The 21578-nt window shown below is 38.6% G+C and overlaps 2 protein-coding genes across 3 annotated transcripts; one reads left to right on the forward strand and one right to left on the reverse strand.

Moving 5' to 3' along the window:
* Window positions 1-97: 97 nt before the first annotated feature.
* On the reverse strand, window positions 98-9419 carry LOC5518955 (CST complex subunit STN1). 2 transcript variants are annotated; one of them, XM_032363710.2, is made up of 7 exons: window positions 9239-9419; window positions 9058-9153; window positions 8272-8424; window positions 7371-7627; window positions 5504-5602; window positions 4997-5060; window positions 98-1373 (listed from the first exon to the last, which is right to left on the reverse strand). In XM_032363710.2, the coding sequence occupies exons 1-7, from the start codon at window positions 9357-9359 to the stop codon at window positions 1207-1209; spliced, it is 957 nt and encodes a 318-aa protein (XP_032219601.2). In that variant the 5' UTR covers window positions 9360-9419; the 3' UTR covers window positions 98-1206. The 2 variants fall into 2 exon arrangements, with proteins under 2 accessions (XP_032219601.2, XP_032219600.2); XM_032363709.2 differs by having other exon boundaries at window positions 98-1376.
* A 3255-nt stretch (window positions 9420-12674) lies between these two features.
* On the forward strand, window positions 12675-20020 carry LOC5518901. Its single transcript, XM_048730608.1, has 7 exons — window positions 12675-12834; window positions 13599-13626; window positions 15802-16009; window positions 16340-16646; window positions 16938-17064; window positions 17820-18140; window positions 19173-20020. The coding sequence occupies exons 1-7, from the start codon at window positions 12808-12810 to the stop codon at window positions 19451-19453; spliced, it is 1299 nt and encodes a 432-aa protein (XP_048586565.1). The 5' UTR covers window positions 12675-12807; the 3' UTR covers window positions 19454-20020.
* The last annotated feature ends 1558 nt before the right edge of the window (window positions 20021-21578 follow it).

A 21578-nucleotide genomic window follows, 5' to 3' on the forward strand; every position in this document is an offset into this window, starting at 1 on the left:
AATGACAAGTATCAACGTTAAAAAATTCGGGAAAAATAAGCGGATGTGTAGAATGGCCAGGAACCTTTCTCTTTTCGTACCATTTGGGTTAACGAGCTTTACATTTAAAGCGGCATTTTTATTTATCCTTCTTACAAAATCAGTTGTCTCTACAATAAAATATCAAAAGCTATCAAATCTCTCTTGAGCGTGATTTTGTCTTTTTTTTTTACAACATTCGCCATAGTTTTCTTACTGTTATATAATATTTTTTCAATCTTTGACATCTTTACCAGATTGGGAATTAAAAGTTGGAGTTTCAAAGGCATGACAAAGCACTTGCTTTGGTCTACCTGCTGTTAAGGTAGTCGAACGGATAGTCTGCGTAGCTGGCGGTTTTAATTTGTTGTGTTTCAGAGCAGTTTTTTTTTATTCGCGAAAACACAACGATTCGATAGCCTTTTGACATTGAACACGCGCTCGCCACACACGGTAGTCTAGTAACTAGTCCAGTAACTGGGATTTGAGCGCCGTCTAGCGCGACGAGTCCAGAACGGCTGCAAGGGGAGACTTCACACCCGGCGACTCAGATTGTCATGGGGTCGGTGGCGGGCGATTTTTCCCGTTTGTTTTTTCCGGCCCGCCCATGACCTCGCTCGGGGCGCCCCTTACAATTGCGCTAGCTCTCCCGTGGATATACAAAAACTAGCAAAACCTGCCCTGAAACCCAACAAAGCCAGGAGATACGTAGACTACCGAACGAATAAAACTAGAGTAACAAGCATACAGTAATCATAATAATTTATTGTAATTATGTTGCGCAATTATCAATATAATCGCATGTAATGACTATAGTCATTATTAGTAGCAACGCGTAAACCCACTTTCCATTAGAAGTCTTGATGCACGATGCGCGTTTGTGTCTACATCAAATAACATTCTGCGCTCGGCGAAGAGTCGGGGAAACCGAACATTTTACCCGGGATCTCGGCTCACACTCGTGACACATTCGCGTTAATCTTTCGATATTCGCTCGGCAACCAGGTGCTCCTAAAACGCTACGCCAAATAAAGGAAATCTAAGAAAAGGTTGATCTATACACGCCGATCTATTAGGTCGATTTTGTACATTTACATATTTATATTTTTCCAAAATATTCACATTTTCCAAAGTTTCCGATATTAAAAATAAACCAAACGGTATTACGCAGACTTGACCTGGGTTTTGTCAAGTGAGCAAACAATAAAACCTGTCTTGTGGCTGGAATAGTTCACTATCGCAGACTAACAGATGTAGGGAATGCATGATCTGATCCCGGGTGACATGACGAAACTTATGACTCGAGCGAACGCCGTCTTGTATTCTTGTGAAGTGGACCCCTTCGACTGGGGAATCTGCTGATTGAAGGCAAAAAATAAATAAATAAATAATAACAACAACAACAACAACAACACCAATAACAACAACAATAACAATAACAATAACAATAACAATAATAATAATAATAATAATAATAATAATAATAATAATAATAATAAATATAACATTATAACATTATAATCTAAAATATGATTTACAAAAATTTGTTTATAAAATTGATAACAATAAGATTTAAAAATAGAAGAAAATTATAAAATAGTAAAAAATATATATATGGCAGCCTTACATAACATCTGCTATGGACAATATAAAATCATTATCATTTAAAACATCGCGTGATTTGAACGGGAATCTTGAACCTCACGTGACATTTGTGAACTGTTCTTAAAATTGCGAAAGAAAGTCCGATACGTATCCATGAGAGATTACACTGGCATAAGCCTCGTCGTTCTTAATAGACAGTTTTTCTGCAAGGGATTTTAGAAAGTTCTTACAATCTACCCCCATGCCTCCATTTGAGCCAAAAACTAGTGGTGTAAAAGTTCCCATCTCTACGTTGATTATTCTCTGGTTGTATTTCCTCTTCTTCTCATTCTCTTGTTCTCTGAAGATAGTTTCTGTGGGTTTGTTCTGGTTAGACTGGGAGTTAACATGCGTCACACGTACATCAAAGAATGCTGTAACTCCTGGTGTCCAGAACCCTCCTGCTTTTATACCCAGCCTCGCTTCTTTGCTTGTAACAGTGGATTGCAGGTTAAAGACTTCATTGTCAAGTGGTTGCAAGAGTGGCTCTGTTTCTACATTTTTGCACACTTTACTTATGTGAGCTGTCAAGAGATCTCTGATGGTGTCATGCCTCTGAGCTACAAAGCCTCTTTTCTTACAGGATAACGCATGGCTGACTGTGAAGCGTTCACCGCAGGCACAAAAGCTAGGGAGATTTGAAAGAGGCAAGTTATATCGAAGACAGAGTCTCTAAACTCCTGCTTATTCAACGCCAAGCCATACTTCGATTGGGGTAGCATTTAGCCATGAACTTGCTTCTTTGTCTCTCGTCTGCTGCACCCCATGGAGTAAGTAAGGGGATAACGATTCGTCAATCCGGTCTCTTCTCGACTTTGCACTAGCTCTCCTCTGGGTATTAATATCCCTTTTCAACTCTTCTAATTGCTCATTAGCGGCATACTCTAGCTCTGCGCAACAATGGAATCAACGTGAATCGCAGTGATATCAGAAGAGGCTTTGAACTGTTCTGGGGCTTCACGTTTTAGATCTGGTATTCCAATGCCCCCCTGTGCAGAAGACAAGGTGGTTAACTTCATTTCCGAATATCCTCTCTGCTTTCTCTGTAAGTTCGCCCGACTTGACAATTAACCAGCTTTTGGCTCCATTTACGATGTATCCATATTTACTCCCTTCTTGGCATAAACACTTATACCATTGATAAAGTGATTCGATGCTCCCTCCTCCTGCAGAATCATATGCTAGCCAGACTTGTTTGACTTGTGGTATCAAATTCCTAAGGCTTTGAATCATGTGCACTGTGTTGATTGCATACCAAGGCATTGCTAACGGGTCGCCTTGGGTAGTACCCTCTTGTGAAAGGATCTCGCCTCCGCCACTAATGAACAATCTAGCGGGGCTTCTGTAGGTGTTGGTGATATACGGATCATGTGAACCGTGTTGATTGCATACCATGGCATTGCTAACGGGTCGCCTTGGATTGTACCCTCTTGTGAAAGAATTTCCTCTCCGCCGTTAATAAACAGTCTAGCGGGGCTTCTGTATGTGTTAATAACATACAAAGCAATCTCTTTACACGAGATTCTTAAATTATGCATAGCCACCGCCCTGTTCATCTGATTGAAGGCGTTTGTTGCGTCGATTAATAAGACTACATCCGACTCTTCCTCATAAAACACCTGACTCATCGCATGGATTGCTGCTTCTACACCAGCACTATGTCCTGCGCATACTTGCAGAGGACCAGCTGCTTCCTTTATTTCCTCCTTAAACGTGGATGAGGCAGTTTTACCCATAATGCGGCGCAACACCTCTCCAACTCCAATCGGTCTGACTTCTGGGTTCTTGTCCAGCGGTATTCCCCTGCAGGCAGTGTAGGCTTCGAGTAGAGATGGCTGGTAGTTAAATTTCAACAGATTTCTAGTCATAATAGCGATCTCTTCCCTCAGCGTCTTTCCTTCTGTAGCAAAATTCTTAGAACAGAGAATTCGACGGTACAGTTCAGCATCCATGCCCGAGGGGCCCGCAGAGCCTTTTGGTTTAAGGGCGGAGTCAAAGATCCGCTGCTCATCTATTAGATCGAATATAACTGGTGGAACAAGACCCGTGGGACCATGCAAGAGACTCTCCTCACCGATCTCAGCGAGGGATGGGTGTTTCTCCTTCAGTTGGGTTAACACGTCATCAGACAGTTTCAGTAAACCCGATGAATTCTCCCTGTCCAACATTTCGATCGCTGCCGAAAGTTTCCCTTGAAAGATTAACTTTGCAAAAGTTCTTGAAATATCTTCGACAGACCTGGCTTTTTTGGAGTTCACAAATCTACTTTGGATGAATCGTATTTCCTTCATCAATATATTTAAGTCACCCTGTTTCCAAAGAGAAACCCGCTCTATTGCCGCACTATGTTCTTTGCTTTTAGAGGTAGCGGAGGGTTTTTGTAGAATTAACGAAGGGAGTATCATAAAGGCTTTCAAAGCAATTGAATTTAGGTCTGCGTTGGAGTTAAATTGCTTGAGCCAGAATACTAATTCTCCAATGAACTGTTTGCCAGATTTGCGTGATGGTAGATTAAAGATATTCCAACGGGGATGAACGGCCTCATCAATATAATAATAATAATAATAATAATAATAATAATAATAATAATAATAATAATAATAATAATAATAATAATAATAATAATAATAATGATGATGACAGACATTATTATTATTATTAGTTGGTTGCGGTGCACATGAAGGACGTATCGACACACCCTAAATGACCTAATAAACGCCCCGAGCGTTTATTAGATCATTTACGGTAACAGAGTGATCTAAACCAAAAATAAGAGCCAACAAAGACGTTACACACAGGGGTATAGGGCAGAGGCAAAGGGCTAAATACACGACACCAAATAGACCCAGGCCGCAGCCGACCCCAAAAAGACGCGGGCTGCCGCCGACCTCAAATAGACGCAGGCCCGTAGCCAAAGGGATGGGGGACGAAAAAACCCCCGACCACTTTAATGAAAAAAAAGTCAAACATAAAGTGAGCCAAGAGAAAGAAAAGACCAAACATACCCTCCTCCCCCCCCCCCCCCTTTTCTGTCCCCTGATTTAAATCCTATGGACCTGCGACAGTACACAATTAAACTGGCAAACTTGGAGAATATAGATATTGCACCTTTGTTTTTAATGCTAAATTGCAAAACAAAATACCCCAATTCAAGTGCCAGTAGTTGTGGCATTTTCCCTTTTGTGATAAAAATTTAAAGTGAAAAAGACTGCTAGCAGCAATAATGCTTTAGTAAAGAGCACTAAGAAGTTTGCAGACAAATCTTCATGAGAAATTTATACAGCAACGTATAAACCTCAATCTTATTATAATAGTAGATATCATTTTTACATACCTTTAGTGCAATGCTGTACAATATTAAGTATGGCAGGAGCCAAATGCTTTGAATGAGTTATGACCTACAAAAACAACCACAATTAGCAGCATTAGGATTTTTATTTAAAAATACTCAAGGTAGGTTGAGAATTTAACAATCGACTTTTTCTACTTTTATGGGGTGTGTAGAATAGTGGCCTCTTTTTTTAGAGAACTGTTTTTGGCACTGGGGGCACATGCCACAAAATAATATTTTCAAAAGTTTTAAGGAAATGACAAGTAGGGGTATGGCCCATTTTCTAAAGGTTTTTATATTGTGCCCCCCCCCCCCCCCCCTTCACATTTGGAGGGTTGTGAAAGCTTCTCAAAAACCAAGCTTCACCTTGAAGAATCACTAAATTTTTATTTTCCACATAGATAAAATCAAGAACTTTTTACATGGCTCCCCTCAATAAAATCTGACTGTGTACCCGTCTAGGGCTGATATATTAAAGAGTATGTTTAGGGGTAAAAAAAACACTGTTACCTCATAGTTATCAGAGGCATCTCTGTGGTATATCGCACCATCCTTTTCCAAGAGCCTTAAAGCTTTTCTGATGGTCGTAGCAGTTGAGTTTGAGTCAACCTTTTAGAGAGTCAGCAAAAAACAATATGCATGTCAAATCATGGCTGCAGCAGGAGGTGAGACGCTGGGGGCATGTACCCCCTAAAACAACAAGAATTAAAAAAATGCAAAAAGGTAAAGTAAGCAAAACATGGCAACATCAGGCAATATCATCTATTTATTATTTAATGGATCTACACTTGTAAATGTTTTATGAGGTGCCATGAATAAAATATCTATCTATCCGTCCCCCCCGGCAATGTTTTTAAAAATTGTGGGTAAATAACCGTAGGGAAATGGCTTTGTCCCCCCCCCCCCCCCCCCACAATGTCTTCTTAATGCCTCTAATGCATGTAGATCCGAGGTCGGTAGATTTCCAATGCGTTTAAAAGCCAAATGTAGAGCAATAAAATATTGGCAAAAAATGATAAATTCTGACCACAGTAAACTTGCTGTGTTGGCTTTCCTAGATTCTTTAGAAAATAACAGCAAGGTAACTTGGGTGCACAAACTGAAAAACATTTTAGATCGAGCAGGCTTGGGCTATATATGGCTTGATGCCCCAAACACGTCTATAAATTTAATAAAGATGCGCTTTGAAGATATCGAGCGACAGGTGTGGCTAAGTGAGATTCACAATGATAGTAGAAGAGACCCACGCCAAAAGAATAAATTGCGAACTTTCAGGACCTTCAAGGTGGTCTACGAACTTGAAAAATATCTTACCCAAATTAATAATGTACAACACAGAATTGCCGTCACAAAATTAAGACTAAGCAATCATAATTTGGCCATCGAAACAGGTAGACATGCCAAACCATATGTGCCCCCAAATGAGAGGAGGTGCACGATTTGCAAAAATGGAATAGAAAACGAAGAACACTTTCTTGTAAAATGCCCTACATACAACGCGATTAGAAAGGCATACTATAGTGTTATCAAAGACAAAACTAATATCAACTTAAATGCAATGACATCTGAAAGAGCTTTCCTTTTTATTATTACCATGGATCAAAGAAACGAGATCATTAACAGGGAAACTGCAAAATATATTTTTGACTGCACAAGAAAAAGATTTGAATGCCTAAAAGAATAAATGCACACCACGGATAATGACAACCTCCTTTTTATCTTAACTATTTGGAAAAACACCTGATATATAATCATGTATAAGGGTACCAAATAAAATATATTGATTGATTGATTGATTGATTGATTGCCTCTGCATCGTGTCCGCCGCGCAATCTTACGTAGCCTGCTATGGCTCTGTAGATTTCTTAAAATGCCATCAGATATTTGCAGTAGACATATGATATAATATCAGATGTTTATAGGAATAAAGCATAGAACTATATATTACAATAAATGGTCATTTTCTAGTCCCAAGGGCAGATATTTAAATTTGTTTTGGTTTTGGCGGGGCACTACTTCGAAAGTGCTTATTTTGAGGCTGGACACTTATTTTACTTCCAGGCTCCTGCTTAACAGGATTAAAAGTGAGTTATCTGGGGCACACAAGAGTAGCAAGTCTAACTTTACTTGGGTAACAGGTAACAGTTTCAGGTGCAAATCCAGGAGAAATTCTGACCTGTTAACAAAAAAAAAATGCTTAATACTGTCACCTCAATTAACAGATTTGAGATAACAGAATTGAGATATGCAACTCATTATTTGGCCTGTTCCATGTAAACTGGTGTTTAAAGGTCTGAATGTGTCCCTAAGGAACTGCATTTTCTTTTTCAAAACTTGGTAAAACTCAATTGTCATATTAATGGTGAAAAATACCAACCTTTGTCCCATCTCCAGTGACTTGAACCAATTCTGCTAATTCCTGAACTTTCTTCTGAGAACAGATACTTCTAAATCCAATATTCCCATCCTTCAAAAGTCCCCTTATATGCTGGGCGAGGTCTTTGAGGGTGGGCAATGATCCCTCAGAGCTATTCAACTCCCCAGAGGGATTAAAGGGTTTACTGTAGACTGTTTTACGGAGATGTAGCACATCTAACCAGAAAAGTACTTCTGAATTTTTATCCTCTAGAGGGTCTTTTAAATGGTCAAGATTGAAAATAACTTAAAACTTACTAACTTAACCTTACTAAGGTGAGTGTTCATTAAATACCCTGAAGTGGAAAGGAAGATATTGGGTGAGAGGGGTAGAAAGGACACTGAAAATTTTAAAACACCCAAAAGAGGGGGGGAACAGCTCTTTTTCACATATTATTTTATGACGACCTATGAAGCAGCAAGTAGAAACAAAATTTACATATACTGATGGGGGCACTTTGTCTATTATTAATAGTGACAATTTCAAATTAGCTTGAATATCTAAAAATTTAATTTTGGATTTTATGGCATTGACATCAGCATAAGATTTTTAAAATGGTGATTGATAAATTTATCCTCAACAAATATTATACGATACCATTATACAAATGATCTAAATTTCTGTCAATTCTAATAGATTTTATTTCTTGAAGTTGGGAAAGTCTTGATTGGTGGGTGCCTAGTAACCTGTTCTTTTAGAGTTAATCATGTTGTTCCTATTATAAGCTCTTTTGGTCAACTTGGGTTGGTCATAGCCTGGAGCAGGAAGCTACTTGGGGTCAAACCAGTTTATATTCTAGCCAAAATCCAGGTGAGTAAACAGCTGGGTGTACAGGTTGTGCACCCCAAAATACAAAGGATACAAATAAAATCTACTGTGATCTGACGTTTTTCACGAAAAGCTGTGATTTTTCCCTGAACACAGATGAGTTCTCCAAGCTCTAACGTGATTCTGTCTTCATCTGGGTCGTCTTTTTGCCACTGACAGCAGTCAATAGACCCTGAGCCATCATCCACTGGCAAATCATCCATACAGAAACAAAATAATGTCCAACAGCACTATAGTATACCATAGTACGATATTGGCTTATATTTTTACTATAAAGACTGTTGTTACCGCTCATATGACAAAGATGACCTGCTTATTTAAATTTAGTTAATATATGCTTCTGATTAGTATTTAAAAATGCTAATATGGGTAAAAAATAACTGTTTCTGCAAATTTCAATTCATAAATTGATTGTTGTCTTGTGTTGAGAATTAGCAAATCAATTGGAATCAGATATTAGGTTGCGTGCACCCCTCTTGCCTTGGCTGCCGAAAAGTCGGTCTATTTTTATTGAAGGATCATTCAATACTATCTGTTTTTCATATGATTCCTGTGACTGCGCACCCCCAGCAAATATATTCTGGGTATACACCTTGATAACAACAAAATAACATAGCTAAACGACAACTAAATTAATTTGCTTGTAAAACGTTTGAAGTCAATTTTCCTAAGTCAACGCCCAGAATCCAATGTCTAAAAGCTTTTTTACATCGATATAACCTGATAACCGGTTTTGATCAAGTTAAGTAAAAAACTTAATTAAGATTGTCATCAAGTGCTATCAATTAATTAATAATGTAAGCTTAAATACAACAAGTACCTCCATAAGTAATAAGTCGTTCTCTTTCGTGCAAACTGATAACGTATCCCACAATCTCGACCCGAGAAAAAGGGTGTCTGTTTATTGCATAAAATCCTGTAGAACAACAAACAATGTTATCAACTTGCGCACGCAAAGAAAAATGCAAAGACGCGTGCCAGATCTTCGTAGGAAAATATACCTTTATATTCAGATATCTCTGTAAGCTTCAAAATCTCCACAATAAACATCTTTCTGTGGATCCAAAAAAGTGGATCCAGCCCCCAGTATCGCACTGGAGGCAGCGAATCTGCCTCAGCCATGTCTTCTTGTCGCTCGCGCACAATTGTTAGCCGCCATGTTGGATTCACAACATGGTAAAAACCACAGGGTACCCAGAAACACACCACTGCTAGTCGATTCGTTGCTACCACTAGAGCTGTAGTCAGCCCTCGAAATAAAGGGGGAGGGGAGGATGGGGCAGAAAGGGGGGGGGGGGAGGCATTCATGTCCCTTCTCCCCCAGTGCTCGCACCCCTGTTGCAGGAGAAAAACTGAACTCTGGATCAGTCTTGAAAAATGACAGAAAATTCTAGCAATTCTTTTTCAAGGAAAAAAAAACATTGTTTCCACAAAAAATGCCAAAAATGCTAGCATAATCGAGAATGTTATCGGGATCCCTGTGAAAAAAAAAGACCATCTTCAAGTTATCGGGATCCCTGTGAATAGATAGACCATCACCAAGCTGTGGATCCCTGTGGAATTTTATCTTCACTTGACCTTATTTATAGTTGTTATCGTCAACAAAATGATTCAGTGGCCAATCAAAACAGGCCATATGTGTCCTGGTGTCATGGGGATGAAAATGCTGTTTGCTCCAAAGAAAGAATTCAATCCTTTTTATCCCAACCCACTCAGCCCAGACTGAGGGAAATGGACACTCCTGGGGGTGGGGATCTTTCCTTATTATTATCTGTTGTGACGTCATAGCTGTTACCAAGGCCTTTCATATGTTTTCATTATGAATTTATCTACGTATTGTCATGACATTGTCCAAATACTATTCTATTTAGAAAATCTTAAGTCTTAAATCTGTTTTTACAAATCTAGTTTTTAATTAACAATCACTGGGAGCCGGGCTACCTCTATTGTTAGCTAGCTTTACAAATCACGATTTTTTTCCATCCCTCTGATTTAACATAACTAAGTGGGCGGAATGCGGTAGGGGGTATTAGTCTTTCATGGTGTTAATTTTAAGTGAGTCTTAGTGTCCCACTGCTACATTGTTATATACACTAATCAAGAAGCGCGAGAGATTCTGTTATCAAAGTTGAGAATTTTGTAGCAGGCAAGGAAAAGTCAGACATGTGGTTTTGGATAGACAAACTTTTTAGAGTATAATATCCATAAACGTACACCTCTGGTCTCTCTGCGAGTAAAGAAAACAAATGTCCCCAAATGAAAAACATATTCATGATAAATAATCATCATTTCAAATGATAATTGGGGAAGTTCGTGATGTTCAATAAAACATTTATAACGTTTTATAATTTGTAAACATAAAATCAAATACGTCCAATCTCCCACAGTTTGAAGATGAAGGAATTTCTGCTGCTAGTTCAGGTAAGGTTTTCCTTATAAAACGGTGTTGGTATTGAAAAGGGAAAAGGGAGGGTTTTTATTCGCTTTCGGTTAATTGCAGAATTATCTTTATGTTTTTTTTTCCAACGAGGGTGTCAGTTTGATCAGAATTGGGGTAAAAAAAGATGAATGCGAATAAAAAAAAAACTGAATATATTTTTTAGAATAAGTATTATTGAAGGGGCAAGTTTGTCAAACTTTAGAATTTGTTTAAATAAGTAAATGTTGGAATAAGTAAATGGTCTCATTCATTCTATGTATTTAGTCGTCTCCCAAGATAGGTACAGTGGAACCCCGATAAATCGACTTTCCCACTAACACGAAATTGTTAATGTTGGATTTACTACAAACTGCTAAATGACGCTAACTGACAAACAACAAAATATGCTAAAATTGTATAAGCCAAGATTTGGGCTTTGAAAAGCTTTCTTAAAAACTCCGATTAAAAGGAACTTTTATTAGACCACACATTTATACTCCTGCTAAGGGCGGCGGGACGTAAATAAACTTGCCAAGTCGAAATCCAGAGATATCAGAAGAGAAAGCTTATTTGGAAAAAAAACCTTGTGTAGGCTAAAGACACCTCGTGTGTAAACATCTCAATCTATTAACCTTCACAACATTGAAATCTTTTTTTTCCAATCCTTCCAATTCACCACCTTTGTATCGAGCTTTGCATAGTCTAGGATGTTTCACATTTCATCGTTCAATTTAAAACTGCTTACCAATATGATTTATTTTTTTTTTCAGATAATTACAATCATCTCGCTACCAAAAGGTAATACTGTACTTCATATAATATTAGGGTGATTTAGATCACCCTTATATCCCTTATGTCCCTTCTCCCCCAGTGCTCGCACCCCTGTTGCAGGAGAAAAACTGAACTCTGGATCAGTCTTGAAAAATGACAAAAAATTCTAGCAATTCTTTTTCAAGCAAAAAAAAAACATTGTTTCCACAAAAAATGCCAAAAATGCTAGCATAATCGAGAATGTTATCGGGATCCCTGTGAAAAAAAAGACCATCTTCAAGCTATCGGGATCCCTGTGAAAAGATAGACCATAACCAAGCTGTGGATCCCTGTGGAATTTTATCTTCACTTGACCTTATTTATAGTTGTTATCGTCAACAAAATGATTCCGTGGCCAATCAAAACAGGCCATATGTGTCCTGGTGTCATGGGAAAATGCTGTTTGCTCCAAAGAAAGAATTCAATCCTTTTTATCCCAACCCACTCAGCCCAGACTGAGGGAAATGGACACTCCTGGGGGTGGGGATCTTTCCTTATTATTATCTGTTGTGACGTCATAGCTGTTACCAAGGCCTTTCATATGTTTTCATTACGAATTTATCTACGTATTGTCATGACATTGTCCAAATACTATTCTATTTAGAAAATCTTAAGTCTTAAATCTGTTTTTACAAATCTAGTTTTTAATTAACAATCACTGGGAGCCGGGCTACCTCTATTGTTAGCTAGCTTTACAAATCACGATTTTTTTCCATCCCTCTGATTTAACATAACTAAGTGGGCGGAATGCGGTAGGGGGTATTTCATGGTGTTAATTTTAAGTGAGTCTTAGTGTCCCACTGCTACATTGTTATATACACTAATCAAGAAGCGCGAGAGATTCTGTTATCAAAGTTGAGAATTTTGTAGCAGCAAGGAAAAGTCAGACATGTGGTTTTGGATAGACAAACTTTTTTAGAGTATAATATCCATAAACGTACACCTCTGGTCTCTCTGCGAGTAAAGAAAACAAATGTCCCCAAATGAAAAACATCTTCATGATAAATAATCATCATTTCAAATGATAATTGGGAAAGTTCGTGATGTTCAATAAAACATTTATAACGTTTTATAATTTGTAAACATACAATCAAAAGGAAAAGTCAGACATGTGGTTTTGGATAGACAAACTTTTTTAGAGTATAATATCCATAAACGTACACCTCTGGTCTCTCTGCGAGTAAAGAAAACAAATGTCCCCAAATGAAAAACATCTTCATGATAAATAATCATCATTTCAAATGATAATTGGGAAAGTTCGTGATGTTCAATAAAACATTTATAACGTTTTATAATTTGTAAACATACAATCAAATACGTCCAATCTCCCACAGTTTGAAGATGAAGGAATTTCTGCTGCTAGTTCAGGTAAGGTTTTCCTTATAAAACGGTGTTGGTATTGAAAAGGGAAAAGGGAGGGTTTTTATTCGCTTTCGGTTAATTGCAGAATTATCTTTATGTTTTTTTTCCAACGAGGGTGTCAGTTTGATCAGAATTGGGGTAAAAAAAAGATGAATGCGAATAAAAAAAAACTGAATATATTTTTTTAGAATAAGTATTATTGAAGGGGCAAGTTTGTCAAACTTTAGAATTTGTTTAAATAAGTAAATGTTGGAATAAGTAAATGGTCTCATTCATTCTATGTATTTAGTCGTCTCCCAAGATAAGTACAGTGGAACCCCGATAAATCGACTTTCCCACTAACACGAAATTGTTAATGTTGGATTTACTACAAACTGCTAAGTGACGCTAACTGACAAACAACAAAATATGCTAAAATTGTATAAGCCAAGATTTGGGCTTTGAAAAGCTTTCTTAAAAACTCCGATTAAAAGGAACTTTTATTAGACCACACATTTATACTCCTGCCAAGGGCGGCGGGACGTAAATAAACTTGCCAAGTCAAAATCCAGAGATATCAGAAGAGAAAGCTTATTTGGAGAAAAACCTTGTGTAGGCTAAAGACACCTCGTGTGTAAACATCTCAATCTGTTAACCTTCACAACATTGAAATCTTTTTTTTCCAATCCTTCCAATTCACCACCTTTGTATCGAGCTTTGCATAGTCTAGGATGTTTCACATTTCATCGTTCAATTTAAAACTGCTTACCAATATGATTTTTTTTTTTCAGATAATTACAATCATCTCGCTACCAAAAGGTAATACTGTACTTCATATAATATTAGGGTGATTTAGATCCACGACGCCGGCAAGGGGACGCCGTCTCGCGCACGTTCGATTGCATGCGCACGCTGATTTTTGCCAACGTCGTAGGGGGGGTTAACACCCTGTCCGTGAGCACTTGTGCGTGATTTTCTAAGTTAGCAGCAAAAACGCGCGAAATTCTCGGGAAAATCTGTCAAAATGCATCGAAGAAAATGTCAAATTATCCTTATTAAATGTGTAAAATGAGTAAAATGAAACCTATTAAAGTTGGAGTCAGAAGCTAGCTTATGTGTGTGTTTTTTCATACATTATGTAATAATGGTGAGTAGATTTGTGTTGTGAGTTTTGCGATGTAAACTAAGGCCCCGTCTTGTTTGTCTACATTTCTGTACGTAAGACAAATATTTCGTATTCTAAGGACTCTCTACCCTAATACTTTAGCTAGTCCGATTCATCAGGCCTTTAGTAAACTATTAATCGGAGTCTCCCTTTAAACTACCTCACTCCTAAGGGGCGAATTTTTGCCTTGAAGATAGACTACTTGAATCAAGTGGTCTCTGAAAATTGATAACGTCCTCTTGCTGTCCTTCTTGTCTTGCTGGGGTTGCACGAACCGTCTTAGCTTTTGACTGACTAAAATAACATATCAAGCACAGATTTGATGAGGATTTGCCAGAAGAAACTTAGACTACAACTAAGCCTTGAGGTCAAGAAATATTTTGCCAATTTTGGCTAGAAAATGAGATTATTGTAGGTGTATTTTATTTTTCAATCTGTCTGCGCGCGCTTTACGGGCAATCGAAAATGACGCCATTCCCGGCGCGCGCGCACGCTATTTTTAAAAGTTCGTTATTTTGTTATTTTTTTGCTGTAGAAAACAAATTTCTCGTGACCATCAGTGCAACCTTTACCAAGAAAAATGTAAATACAGTATAAAAGGCATAGGTATTGAGATTAAATCGTTAAATCGTCCGGATTGAGTAATGAAGGCCCGTGGGAGAAGGCCGTGGATACTTGGAAGGCAAAGAAAACATCTGTTTTAAATCTTGAATTTTCATTGTCGAGGCATTCGGCGACAGTCAAGCTAGTTTCTTCCTCGGAATGACTCGAAGCTATTCCATCTTGCTCTTACCGCCTTCATGACTAAGATCATCTGCGCGCCATCACGACGCGCGGCGGTTGATAATATGCTTTGACGAAGTGCATCATGGGAAGGGTGTCAACCCCCTCCTCCCCCCCCCCCCCTACCTGCGTCGCGTCCTATTCCTATTCCTATTCCTATTCGTCCTATTGTGAGATTCACAATGATAGTAGAAGAGACCAACGCCAAAAGAATAAATTGCGAACTTTCAGGACCTTCAAGGTGGTCTACGAACTTGAAAAATATCTTACCCAAATTAATAATGTACAACACAGAATTGCCGTCACAAAATTAAGACTAAGCAATCATAATTTGGCCATCGAAACAGGTAGACATGCCAAACCATATGTGCCCCCAAATGAGAGGAGGTGCACGATTTGCAAAAATGGAATAGAAAACGAAGAACACTTTCTTGTAAAATGCCCTACATACAACGCGATTAGAAAGGCATACTATAGTGTTATCAAAGACAAAACTAATATCAACTTAAATGCAATGACATCTGAAAGAGCTTTCCTTTTTATTATTACCATGGATCAAAGAAACGAGATCATTAACAGGGAAACTGCAAAATATATTTTTGACTGCACAAGAAAAAGATTTGAATGCCTAAAAGAATAAATGCACACCACGGATAATGACAACCTCCTTTTTATCTTAACTATTTGGAAAAAAACCTGATATATAATCATGTATAAGGGTACCAAATAAAATATATTGATTGATTGATTGATTGATTGATTGATTGATTGATTGATTGATTGATTGATATTCAGGACGGCATTTATGTATTTTCACGTCCTCTTCAGGACGGGACGCCGGCAAAAATCAGCGTGCGCGCGCAATCGAACTTGCGCGAGGCGGCGTCCTCTCGCCGATGTCGTGGATCTAAATCACCCTATTGGCATCCATAACTGTAGCTTATTTTAGAATATAGAAAGTGAAACTACGTCCATGTGTTAGGGAGATATTCAAAATATCGGCGAATATATTTATATTTTTAAAATTTTTGCGCTATACTTTTCAGGCGAAGGAGCACCCAAACCTGTGGCCTTCTACCCTTTGAATGCTGTCCACGAGACACGTGACATCAGCGGCAATGATCTTCCGGCTGGAATCGCGTCTGGCGTGACACTTGTCAAGGGACCTGATGGAAGAGAGGATGGGGCGTATTACTTCTCTGGGACGTCCAGTAGCTACATCGAGATCCCTTACCACGCAATGATCGACACAAGGTAAGAGTCAGGGTCATTATTGTCAAGCTAAAGTTGGCAATCGAAACATTCTCTAAAGTAAACTAAACTCCAGTAATAGGTTGGTAATGCTTGTTTTGGGCTCCAATTCATAGCGCTTGGGTGGGCAAAGGATGCTTCACAGGGGGTGACGGTGGGTGGGTGAGAATGTTAGGGAATTTATTTTATTTTATTAGATTTTTTGCCTTACTGGCCTTAATTAGGCGGCTGAAACGCGATCTATTTAATGTTAAAAAACGGTTGAACAACCGGTTTTTTTTCTATTTTATTTGTGCAACCTGTGTGTGTTTGTGTGTGTGTTTTTTTTTGCAGATACTCCCTCACTATACTGACATGGGTACGCCCTGAAATGGAAGGTCCAATTGTCCAATACTATCGCTCTAATTGGGGCGTTCATTTGTGGATTTTGGGATCAACAACCCCACAGTTATACGTAAAAGTAATGACTCTTTTGCTTACGGACACTGATTTTACAACGAGTGAAGATCTCATTTGGCATACTTGGTACTTCGTGGGGTTTAGCTATGAATATACATCAGGACGCTTAAAGCTCTTTCTGGATGGAGTAACTGTCAGGGAGATATACATCGGAACATTTGAGACGGCAACAAACGGAGAGGTACGATTAATAAATATATAATAAACATTGGCACCTAACTTTTTTTACCATGGCTGAGAAAGGGGATCATAACTGAATTTAACATTATTTAGGTGCGATTTACCGCGACACAAAAAAGGCGACTTTAAATCTTTTAAATCGTTTAGTTTTGGAACATTTTTGCTTAAGGTAATTTAAAGGAAATTTGCTGTGTGATAAGTCTTCAGTCATATAAAGTGCATTAGATAACTGCTTTTTGATAGAGATGTCTTTATTTTCTTAAGGATTTGTCTATATTGTTACCATCCTTAGATCCGCCTTGGAGCAGTGACTCCAGCAATTGCAAGTCAAACCTACCGTGGTTGCATCACATGCTTACAGATCTACAAAACAGCTCTCAGCCGGAATGAGATGCGAAACGCAAGTGGAGCCTGTGATGGTAAGACAAACATACGACTAGACGCAAGCGTTATACGACGCAGATAATCATATAGGAGACGCGAGCGCAGCCTGTGATGGTAAGGCAAACACACGACTAAACACAGGAGATAATCATATAGGAGACGCGAGCGGAGCCTGTCACAGTCCAATGTTAAAGGCTACGGCTAGAAAAACTGGCTAAATACGCATGCGCATCCTTGGCCGATAAATCCCTTTGGTGACGGCGAAAAGATCATGGAAAAATGTGAGAGATGGGTAAAAAAACTGGCTAAGGTGGAGTGGATCTGATCATAGTTTATAAGGGAATGGTTACAAAACCCGGCGAACTTCAAAGGACATAGACAATAGGCGCTACCTGATGTTGAACAACCCTCTCAAGTGATCACGACCATGGACGAGATTTATGAATACGCGTATTCAGACACAAATCGTTTATTAATTTATTTGAAAATTTGCTTTTTCTATTCCACTTGCTTTTAATCTTTGTCCTTTATCACTTTATGCATGTTTTATCGCCATTGAATGCTGAGCTCTCCCTAGAAAATTATTTTTTATATGTATGTTTATACAAGTGGGGCTTAAATTTTATAGAAAGTAAAGCTCTATCAAACAATGTCAGTTAGCCAAGTATAATGAAATTTGTTTGAATCCGCATCAATACTGGGAAGTTTAGAAAAGAACGAGTGCGAGCAATTGGTCTAGTACTACGAGCTCTTTCGAATGCTGAAATTAATTTTTTTTTCTCCGTTTTAGAACTAAGCTCGCCATGTTTCAATTTCGTTCCAATTCACGAGTTAACTCAGGCTGCAAACCGTACTTGGTACCGCCTGGATGGCGGAGCTGCAAGACAAATTACGACTCGCTGCCCGCAAAGCAGTCTGGGACTTAGTGGTTGGATGAATGGTTCTCATCCTCAGAGGGAGACTGGGCCTGTAACACGTGACCTGTGTTTCGCTAACAGGAGCGGTTCTTGTGAGCACGAGGCCTTAGTGACAGTTCGTCAATGTTACGGGTATTTCGTGTACAAGTTCCTGGGACTTCCTTCTGGCAAGCTGAGGATTTCTACCGAGCAAGGTATCTGTGATTTCAGCGGCATTCCCACCTAGACACCTAGAACAACTGCATAAGAAAATAACTTTCCAGATGAAAAATGGAACTCTGCTAGAGTTGCCTGAGTTAACAGCAAATTAAATGGCGAGTAATAATGGCTATCTAGATAGACAATAGGAAGAGGTTCAGTTGTGTAGGGTCTTGAGAAGATGGCGTGCATTATGGCAATGAAGTGACCTACCTCCTTACACTTAACACGGGTGCTTGGTAGAAATATTGTCACGTGACATATTAAAATACATATATACTATAAAGGAAGCAAATATATAAATACATATATACTATAAAAGGAGTTAAGATATAACTCACGTAACATATTAAAAAACATATATAGAGTGGTTTTCAAAATCCAGTGCAACAAAATATAATTGTTAAAATGTTATAGTCAAGCCAGAACAAAATAGAACAAAATGACTACAGTGTATTAGTACTAAATAAACTAAATAGTATTTCACGGGTTTTTGAAACCACTCTACTATAGAAGAAGCTAAGATATAAATCACACAACATATTAAAATACATATATACTATAGAAGAAGCAAAGATAAAAATCAAAGGCTCTATGAGTAAACTCCGTAAATACTATAAAAGAAGCTAAGATATAAATCAAAGGCTCTCCGAGTAAACTCACGTAACATATTTCAATACAGATATACTATAGCAGAAGCTAAGATATAAATCAAAGGAAACCAATCAAAGGCTCTGTGAAAAAACTTCTTTATCATCATATATAAATTCAAGGCTCTATGAGTAAACTAAAGTATCATCGGGGTCCCTCCGGGGTATCTGGTCGTTTCGTCCAGAAGCCGGGGTTCGTTCACACATTTAGTATCCAGCCCAATAGAATTTGTGCTAATGTTTTATGGTACAATTTTAAAATAAGATGAAAATAAAACAATTGTCGCAGTACCTAAGTTACTCATTAGATATCATTCCAAATTCTCTTAGGTGGTTATGACTTCTCGTTATTGTGCTCGTCTTGTTTGTGTTTTTCAGGGAAAGATATCGAGACGCCATTGGACGTCCTTTTCCATCAAAGGCCTGGTCACCATCTCACGGGTCACGTGTTCTACCAGGAATCTCCTGTCCCCTCCCCCACACAGTGCGTTGAATACTGTCTAGTATTAGGTGAAAGATGCAAGTCGGTAAATTACAACAGCGGTCAAGACAACGGGATTTGCCAACTGAACAATGCCACGGCCTCAAAGTATAATCAGCACATCTCCGCCAATCAGCAGTGGGGATATTTTGAACCAATCACAGTTACCCTTGTATAGAACTGTCACAACGATTTTTTGTGGTTGCGCAACCACTCTATTTCACAGAGTAACATACCTTCTCAACCTTGTGTTGGTTCATACCTTGTCTACACCACGCCTTCGCAGACCATCTATTTTTTCTACAGCTTGCCTGAAGTCTTTCTAGTTATACCACTCAACCGATCAAAACTTGGAATGCTGTCCTTAACGATTCTGCGTGTTTTAGCCTATCAAAACTGTGGATTCTATGAACCAATCAGGGTGACGATTGTCTAGAACTGTCAAAATGATTTTGCATTTTCAGTAAATCAGAGCTGTGGATATTATATTATGAGCCAATCACAGTGGGGTTGTGCAGAGCTATCACATTCGTATTGCATGTTTTAACCAACAGAGGATTCTATAAGCCAATGACAGGGGTCATGTAGAAGGTATCAGAAGGAACGAGGTTGAATAGTATACTATTTTGCACTACGCATGAGATAAACACTAGTAAAAAGATACTAACTGCCTTTTGCGGTTTACCGTGTTGGGTAAGATTAAAGTTTGTCAGAACAGCCATCAAATAAAATACGATTTCCACCATTTCTTTTTGTTGATTTTGAATTGTTTAGTGTCATTTGTCTTTTTCTTTACTTCGAACTAGCAGTACATGGTCGTATAGGGGGGGGGGGCACTGGAGGCCCCCGTATACTTTAAAAAATAATAAGGAAATGACCAGTAGGGGCGTGGCTGTGCCCCCAATATTTTCTTGCTGTTTCTGTACTGTAACCTTTAAGCAATCCCTAAGAAATAGCAGTTGGTCGAATTTTAGACCCTAAGAGATAGTTTGTTAAATATTAGACCTTCAGAAAAAGCCTTCAACACCCCTAAGAGGTATCAGTTTGTAGAAATTTTATACCCTAAAAGATAGGACGATCAGCCTCGTCTATTTTTGTGGGGAGTCCCCCCCAGGTCAAATTTGGTTCGAGTTATCGGGAGTTTGCTGTAATAGACGCATAAACCCGTTGAATTTCCTATTGAGAGTCCACTTTGGTAGTAGCGTCCCATGACGTGCAAAACGACGCATTTACTATTAAACGTGCTCATCATATCTAGATCGCAACAGGTTATGATCGTAAAAACTACCTACTCTTTGCTTGCCGGTGTTTTGGTTTTGCTTTCGTCAGACGGTCAGACAAATAAAGAGGCAACCGACCGTCTTGAAGCGTCGTCTTTCAGTACGAAGCCATTGAGTAAACGCCTGCAAGTAAACTCAAGTCTGATCAAAGGATCTACGATCAATTAAAGTTCTTCAATCTTAGATGATGACTTCATCGTTGCGTATCGTAAGCGGTACTAACCTTTGACGGAACATTGTATGCCGTGTACGGGCTGTCCCGTTGACCCAAGCTGGTTGGTGCTTATACATTGTATTGTTGTTGTTATTTCTTGCCTGTGATTTCATTTTCTACCAAGTTAACGGCATCAGTAACTGTACTGTATCTATTGACGCCCCTTGTTTATTAATGAAACTGAACACGTGACCTACATTTACATAACCACAGGGAAACCATAACACGCACCTAATTTGTCAATTATTCGGAATGAAGCCTCCGGTCGTTTTCTATGGCTGATTTTGTTGACAATCGTAAAGTGTTAGTTGTGCTAGGATACCGTAGATGAAAGCCATAATTTACCTCAATCGTCTCAGCAACCTCGGTCGCGCTCGCGTTAATTAATTAAAGCAAACATTAAGACATTAACCCCTTAACCGGCCTGTACCGGCTTTGAGAAGTACCCACAACCCAAAAAATTCATAAATGCAAAATAAACACAACAAGATAAAGATACTTAGGCATCATTCTAAGGGATAAGTGGTCTTGAAGATATGCATCCAACCAAGGAGATAGCATCGTAAGCCAATAATAGCACGGGTTATTTGACAAATTTGAAATCCAACAAGGAAAGAAAAGCAGAATCACACCGCTCAAATACCACACAAGGGAGAGAGAGATCAGCAAACACAGCTCAAGACTCAAATAGATAGCTTTATTCTGATCCTCCAGGTTCATTTCCATATATGGCCTCAAAACACAATGTCCACTCCTTGAAGGCTTGTAAAATCACTTGGATGCCATTACGGATTGCAATGCATTCTGGG

This window comes from Nematostella vectensis, chromosome 7, assembly GCF_932526225.1.
Source record: "Nematostella vectensis chromosome 7, jaNemVect1.1, whole genome shotgun sequence".
Classification (NCBI taxonomy): Eukaryota; Metazoa; Cnidaria; class Anthozoa; order Actiniaria; family Edwardsiidae; genus Nematostella; species Nematostella vectensis.